Source organism: Orussus abietinus, unplaced genomic scaffold (assembly GCF_000612105.2).
Source record: "Orussus abietinus isolate OABI.00-Male unplaced genomic scaffold, Oabi_2.0 scaffold31, whole genome shotgun sequence".
NCBI classification, from domain to species: domain Eukaryota; kingdom Metazoa; phylum Arthropoda; class Insecta; order Hymenoptera; family Orussidae; genus Orussus; species Orussus abietinus.
In genome coordinates, this window is record NW_019394774.1 from 1,078,170 (window position 1) to 1,086,351 (window position 8,182).

The 8,182-nt window shown below is 41.9% G+C and overlaps 1 protein-coding gene across 1 annotated transcript; it reads left to right on the plus strand.

Annotated features, from left to right (window-relative positions):
• Positions 1–329: 329 nt before the first annotated feature.
• On the plus strand, positions 330–8,147 carry LOC105698663 (E3 ubiquitin-protein ligase MSL2). Its single transcript, XM_012423104.1, has 4 exons — positions 330–1,015; positions 1,371–1,606; positions 7,517–7,714; positions 7,872–8,147. Exons 1-4 carry the CDS (start codon positions 436–438, stop codon positions 8,142–8,144), a joined length of 1,287 nt encoding a protein of 428 aa, XP_012278527.1. The 5' UTR covers positions 330–435; the 3' UTR covers positions 8,145–8,147.
• The last annotated feature ends 35 nt before the right edge of the window (positions 8,148–8,182 follow it).

Sequence of the window (8,182 nt, forward strand, 5' to 3'; positions counted from 1 at the left end):
CGAATTTCGAAGTCCGTTTCCGAATCGACGTGACCTTTTTTGCAAACCGGACTCGAACTCTAGCGCCGCCAGTCTAGTTATTTCCGCGCATACTCCGATTAATGCCGATTCCGACAACACCGTGCAGGTGCGAAATGATTTTTCCATGGACATAGAAAATTCCCTTCGCTCATTGGTTACCGTCCGAAGTAAGCTTAAGAGACCAGGGTAAATATGGAACGGTTTCGATTCCCTGCCGCTAGGTGACAGTAGCCGGGGATCCCGGGGATGGCTGCTAGATGCTCTCTACTGAACGCGATGCAAGTTTAACAAGGTTAACATGGCCTGACATGGCCGATGTTTTGTTTGTCCGTGAAAATGGGAAACGTTCCTGGATTGACGTTGGGAGATTTGTAATATAACCGAGTAAATAACGTCTGACAATCACGTGGTAAGATGAATGCGACTAGTCTTTACGTGTCGACGTGTCGACTCGTGCTCCAAGCGGACGCGGAAGATTCAAACTCGTGGACCGACTTGTACAGGCTAGTTCCGTACCTCAGGCAGAGTTTGAGCTGCACCGTGTGTTCGAATCTGCTGATCGAGCCGCATACGCCGACAGAGACGAGCTGTCAGCACCACGTGTGTCGCGGCTGCCGTGGCGGCCGAAAAAAACTCAAACCGTCCTGTGGTTGGTGCAAGGATTACGAGAAGTACGTTGAAAACGTACAGCTCAGGATACTCCTGCAGTGTTACAAAAAACTCTGCGAATACTTGACGAGCACTGCTATCTACAGGAGTCTAATGCTTTCCGCCTCTTCCGATACGGCGAGCACCGGTGGTACGCCTATGGGAGCGAACGGTCTAGTCGAACTCGTACAGGAAGGTGCGGGATTTAAAGATGAGTACAAGAGCACCGCTGGACTTTCCAAGTCCGCGTATAGTATATTACCTTGCGTGTATACCAGCACCACTGCCACGCAGACGCAAAGCAACTCCGCGCAGCCTGCCGATGTTGTTTCTCAGACGATATCTGGTATGATTAATATAACGCTTTTATACTTTATGGAAAGTACCTTGAAATTAGGAATGCGACCAGTCGAATATTTCAACTCGAGGTACTTCCGTTTAAACGTTAGAAAACTTAAAGCCACGTTTAATCTTTACCTTTTCGATATAATAGCGCGCATAGGACGATCACGCCGCGTAGTTCTCGGATTGTTTAAAAAATTGTGATTTAAATCCGTTCCGCTGTGCCATCGATAAATGAAAAAGTTCATTTTTTCACATATTTTGACCGGAGAGTTCTCTTAACCGGATGTTTTAGTTCCGTTGAAATATTACATACGTAAGGTAAATGGCATCTAATTTACCATTTTTTTATTTAATAGATTCTTCGGCAATTAGAACGGTATCGAACGGATCGTCGATATACTCCGTAATGTATGCAGGTAGTGGTAACAAAATAACGATAAAACGAAAAGCAGCAGCGAAAGAGGATACGGAGACGCAACATCAGGATGTGGATGAAATATCGCAGTGTTCGATAGGAGGGGTAAAATGTATTCCAACTTCGCATCTGACGTACGACCCTTCTCCGCAGAAAAAGTCATCAAAAGGCAACAAAGTAATTCCTAGTAATATTCAGTTATTCATAATATATTTGGGATTCATGTATGGTTTATTATGTCGTTGAATCGTTTCGATTAACTTATATATTTTATGTACTTATAAACAGCGGCCATGTGATATTTTCTTAGCCTCGGGATGAGCCTAAATGAGGACATAGAGCCTAAAACGGTTGACACGTTTGTCTTAGAATCAGAGGAATCCTAAGTTTGCCCCCAGATTTCTATTAAAAACTATTTTATTGACAAGGGGATTAAACTTGCGTCGTACAGGATATCCTTTATGCGCCTTGTCACTGTTTATTTAAAGGCGAATGTTCTTTACCCGATGCATATATATCTGTGATACTTTGCGTAAAAAAAAGGATTCGTTTGAAAATAGATATTTCGATATGCCGCGATATCGTTTCATTTATAACTGTTTGAATATCGGAACAAAAGGATTTCACTTATCGGTGTAAGCATTTATTCATCGTCCTGTATGAAATTTGGATTATAGGACGTAGCGTTCTTCATGTCTTATTTTCTACCATAGTTTCTATTAACGTTCGATGTTATACTTCTTTAAGAAAAGAAGAGAAGAGTTATTTAAAAAGAAAAGAAAAACATTCGAGGGGTCCGTCCATCCCGTGGACAGAACCGCAGGGTAAGATCGCACGTAGAATTACGTGGTATTTCCGTCTCGCTCTTATACGCTCGTGTCCGATTTTTGTCACATTTGTGTACTACATTGTCTACCACGACGGGGAGGAAGGTCCCCGATGATTTTGAGTTTTAAAGATTCACGGAAACTCTGATTTATCGGCTGTTTGGACTACGATTCTCGCTGACGAGGCCCACAAGCCGTACGGGAGGGACAAATTTCATATTTGATGAGAGCGATATTTGGGTCGGCCTGAGTTTCTTAAGGTGACGCGAAAGTGGCGTCAAAGAGATCTCGTTTATGCAACTTATCTCCGAACTGGGGATATCGAATCGTTTTAAACCTTACAATGTGAATATAGAAGGCTATAAGGAAGGTCCCGTCGCTCATGAAATTTCAATTTGAAGATAATCGCTTAATAGCTATTTTGAAACGCGCCCTGTGCGCTCGGGCTCGGGCGAGATGCTACAGAGTTCTAGGCCCGTTCTGGGATCGAGATTTCAGGAGTGGGGGAAATAGAAATACAATTTCCCCACTCCTATAGTAAAAGAAATAAACGTCCGATGAGGTAAAAAAATGAGGAATCGTTTGTAATTTACCCGGCTTCGATCGCTGGCAAGATGCACTCGTATCGGTATCATCTTACATGGGAACATTTCCAAGTGTCCGATCTCGAACTTATTCAAAATGAAAAAGAACTCGGTAGACTTTCAAGCCAAATACATTTAACCGAGGAACTCGCAGGGTCCAGTCATTCGTGTCATCATTCGAGGAACCTTTCGTTGCATTCGCACAAACGGACGACAACGCCATACCAAAGTCAAACGAGTTTTTCAGGCTTTGCTTTTAAGAGGCTCGTGTCGTTGCCGGAGTCGATGAAAAATTTGCCTTTCTCTCTTTTTAGTTCCCTGAGCCGGAGATTTACTGTTGCAGGTTTAATCGCTGTATCGCTACCGAGACGGATGAGACACGCTTTCTGCTTCCTGGAACCCGAAATGGTGCTTGTTCGAGTTTGTGCCCAGTGCCGCGCCGTTGTTCCGAACAACGTAAGAGCTTAAATCCTCCATTCGCGCCGAATCTTTCTTCCGAGCATCGTAAAGGGCCCAACTGATTCGTTATCTCGCAATGAGAGGTCACATCGGCAGGATCGAGGATTTTAATGAGTTTAGGCGGGTTAATCCAGGGCCAAAATAAGTCAGGTGTCCGAGCGTTTGTTCGAGTGGTTCTTACTTTTCTAGTTGTCCAACATGAAACGTGTTTTAGTCGTAGACGTCGAAGCGCGTCGAGGCTAAATCGGATAGAATTGATATTGGCACCTTTCGAAGACGCGAGCTTCCTGCATTATTTTAACTTACCAAAAGCATAATGCATACGGATAAAATTGAAATCGACGATAAACGAGTAAATGAATTTTTTGACGAATCGCTAAAATAAAGTAGGCGCCCTTGACTTCGTCAGATTATTACGGCCTCGTCAACTTGCGCGAAAGAAGATTCCGTTTGATCGGTGGCTCGTGCTTACACCACTTTGTATGAATAAATTCTTTAGCGCTTTTCGTTACGTTACGTTACGTTACGAGCTCCCCGCTGCTCTTGCGAAACGCTATTAACTGTTCCAGTCATTTATTTATTTTCAAGGTTACGCGAAAGGCGTCGAGAGATTTAATCGACGTTGATAAAATAACATTCGCGTGTACCTTGTTCGGGGGTAACGTCATTTTAGATAATCAAGTGATAACGTGAGATTGCACTCCAGGTAACCAACATTTATATTTACGTTAACGTTTGTTACCCTATATTAAGATGAAGTAAACCCACTTCGAATAAGACCCTGTTTTTAAGGGTATTGGAACGAACAATGTGAAACTTTGACACACGACTCGTGAGAACTTATGAGTTAGCCCGATTTTATCTCTAAAATTTCAATTTCCGTAAGAAAACATTTTCTCTTAGCCTAAACCAGAATCAAAATGGCATCGAACTCTCATATTTCGATCGATATCCCATTATCGAAGACTCCGATACGAGGAACGACAGTGTCAGGACAATTATACAATTTAGAACGCTCCAGTAATCGAGAAACTCGCATTTAACTGGGCAAGGCATTTAAGGCAAAAAAGTGTTTAACGCAAAAGATGCATTTTTATGAAAAATGTATTTTTTCTTTTTAGTTTCTGGAACGGTCACGGTATCTCCATAATCGTATGTTAAAATTTCAGACAAATCGATTCGACTTACTTTAAAAAAGGTGGAAAAATCACCTTTCGCATCTCGATACGTTCGATACCTGCAGTATTTGTAATCGCGATAACTTGAAAAATAAGGCCTATTCGAAGGAATGCTCGAACACGTGTTTTCTTCTCTTGGCCCTACCCTGAGAGAAACGTCTAGTTAAATCGACTACTTTTTAACTAGTTTTAATGGTTCAAAAAGGACTGAAATATTGATTACGGTAAAATTAACTTTCTTTTTTCCGAACTAATAAATCTAGGAACGGTTACTATATTTTTTACCCGTTGGGAGGAGTAAAATAGACCGTTCTACGTTCACTATACTTTTCTAGGAAGAATAACAAAACTGTTTACTATTTATATTCGGTAAAATTTCACCTTATTACTACAAAAATCGTACAAAGGTCAAGAGGATGGTCAACTATTAAGAAATAGTTGCAGCTCCCAATTTATAGCAAATCAAAGAACAAATTGCGTTCCTCTAACGGAAATGGCTTTAATCTCTCTTTTTCTCTCAGAGTAGGTGAACTCGTATACAACTCCTACTTTCGACTACAATGAAATAATCTCGACCCGACTGATGTGACTTTTCCTTGTCAGCGTTATTCAGGTAATCGCAGCTATCGATCGTTGTCACGACAGAATTCGTTATGCCTCCTTTCCGTTTTGCGAATAGTATTCGTATCCGCTCGTAGGGCTCGTTACAATTACGAGGTCCCACGTGTCCCGGAGGAGAGACTTTCCGTCGGTCCTAGCATCGACGGATTCGAGTCCGTCCCTGTTTCCGTTCCTCGGCTGTATTCACTCCGGCTTGACTCCAGACCTCGAAGATTTCCAAAAGGACTTTCGACCCTTCCGCTGCTGATTCGGAAAGGGATACGTATTTCCATTCGATGTCTCGGAAATCCAAATTCGGAAGCGGAACGGTGTCAAAGGAATCGAATACTCGATCGCGTTTGATAACGATTTCATATCTGGCGTCGAGTTTTGCCCCGAATATTAGGTCGAGAAATAACTTACCGTCGTTTTAATGACCGTACGTTGCGGTTACTTATCCCTCCCCCTAATGGATTCGTCCAGGTTCCGACTAGACGAGACTCTGGAATACGTGTCCGGGATGCCCGAAGTTTATTTAGATTCGGATATCGTGGTTTTAGCTCATTCCGCGACGCGTTGTATATGCAGCGGATCGGATCCTTGGCCCTCGTTTGTGCACTTCACGTTCCGTAACCGTTCGCCCACCCCCCATTGAACAAACAGGATCCCACGATGTTATCTATGAAAGTGGCGTCAAGTAGGTCTCGTTTGTGAAACTTTTCTTCGAACTGGGTGTACCGAATTCCGTCAAACTTTACAGTGGAAATGTAGCGAGTATAAGGAAGGCGTTTCGACCCCCGTGCAATTTACTATTTTTTTTTTTCATTTCTTTATAGTTATTTGAAACATTTTTGAAAAAAAATTAAATTCCATAGGCGTCAGGACCTTTCTCGTAGCCACCATGTTCACCTTGTAAACCTTGAAACGATTCGATACGTCCCGTTCGGAGAAAAGTTTCATAAACGAGACCTCTTTGTCGCCACTTTCACATCCCCTCGAGTGTGAAAGAATCATCTACAAGATTTTTTTCTTTTTTTTTCTTTTTTTTTCCATTCGCGGTTTAAATTATTTCTAATGTACGCATTCATACGAATAATAATGCTAGATCAGTGATTTCCAAATATCTATCAATTATCGATGTTTGGTCCGTTAAGACACCTTATTGACTGTTCATAAAAAACAGCCCTATTTACTATTCGTGAAGTGGTTGCGATATAGTTGCGTCTGTTTCGCAAAGAGAGGACCAGGTGTGGTCGTCTCAGATTTTTCGCAAAAATGTCTTATTTTGCAGTCCTCGACGTACTAAGCTATTTGTTAAAGGGATAGCGCGCCTCCCAGCAATTTTCCAAAAATAATCGTTTAAATACTGGTATAACCTTGGAAGGACACGAGTTATCGCAACTCCAGAAGCGGCCGATAGCGATGGATTCATGGTTTTTGTTGCCCTAATTGACTGCAGCGCGCCACCCTGCGCCATCTGCGATTTCAGTGCCAACTAAATTTTCTCCGAGACCTCGCGTTTTCACCGTTTTAGCATAGAAGCGCATAAGACACATCAAAGTGTTCCAAATTGTTGTACAATTGTCCTGACACTTTCGTTTCTCATATTAGTGCCTTCAATAATTGGATATTGATCGAAATATGAGAGCACGACGCCATTTTGGTTCCGGTGTAAACCAACAAGGAGAGAACGAGGAGGGGTGGTCGTCTCAGATTTTCGCGATACCGTTACTTTGTAGTCCTCGATGTATAAAACTACTCGTTAAAGAGATAACGCGCATCTCTCAGGAATTCTCAAGAAATTATCGTTGAAATATTTGTATATACCTTATAAGGACATGGGTTAACGGCAACTCTCGAAGCGGCCGATGGCCTAGTGGACGACTTTGGCCGACCTGGATGGTACCTTGTATTTTTTTTTATGTCATTTTATTCTTATTTTTCATGAAATTGCATACCCACGTACACAGAAATGGGAATAATTACAAATTATTCGTAAACGATACGACTCCTTAAAGTTACGCGAAAGTGGCGTCAAAGAGGCTTCGTTTATGAAACTTTTATAAACTCCGAACTGGGTATACCGAATCGTTTCAAACGTTACAATGTGAATATGGGGGCTATAAGAAAGGTCCCGACATCCATGAAATTTCAATTTCTTTTTCATTTGTTTATAGATGTTTTTAAAGTTTTTTTTTTTTTACAAAAACGGAAATTTCATGATTATCGTGACTTCTCTTATAGCCTTCGGATTTATATGGTAAAGTTCCATGAACAATTGATTGCCCGGATGCCAATTTCACATCCCTTCAAATTAATGAAAGAAAATTAGATTTCTTCGAATTTCCATCGTGGTGTAACTCCGTAACGTTAAGATTTCAAAGGACGTGATAGAAAAACTCCTTGGTACTAATACATTTGCTCATTTTATGTTTATAGTCCTCAGGAAGTTTTAAAAAACCCCGCTCGAATTCAACTAGGAGTAAGAGAAGAGGATGCAGATGCGGTAATGCCACGGCGGTTCCCGGAAAATTAACGTGCTGTGGACAAAGATGCCCTTGTTACGTTGAAAGCAAACCTTGCATCGAATGTCGATGCAGGGGATGTAGAAATCCCCACATGGCTGACGGTTTGAAGGTGAGATAAAAGATTTACGATACATTGTCTCAAGAGATCGTTAAGAAAAGTATTCCGGGTGGGTGTAAAAAAAAGAGTGTATCGTGTCCCGTCGTTGGCAGTCTTCCCAGTGTTTGTATATATAATGTCCGTTAATGGCTGATATTGAATATTTCAGATTCGCCCACGTATACCTGAACTTCACAATTTACAGCTACAATTGTCAACTCCTATAGACTGCGATGGTTTGAGTCCAGATCCGCTGGGCTCCGTCCAGCAGTGTTTGTCTACGTCTCCAACAACTATTCAAGTTTTAAACGTTTACTCCGCAACTGAGTTAGATATCGATAACGTTCCGCAAAATCTACCAGCTGCCCTACTAGTCGGTGAAGATAATATAAACAGTACGGAGAGCGAAGCCGAGGACAGCGATGTACAAATCGACGTGTGACGGTGCGAAGACGCCGATGTGCGTCAAGTTTTGTGAGA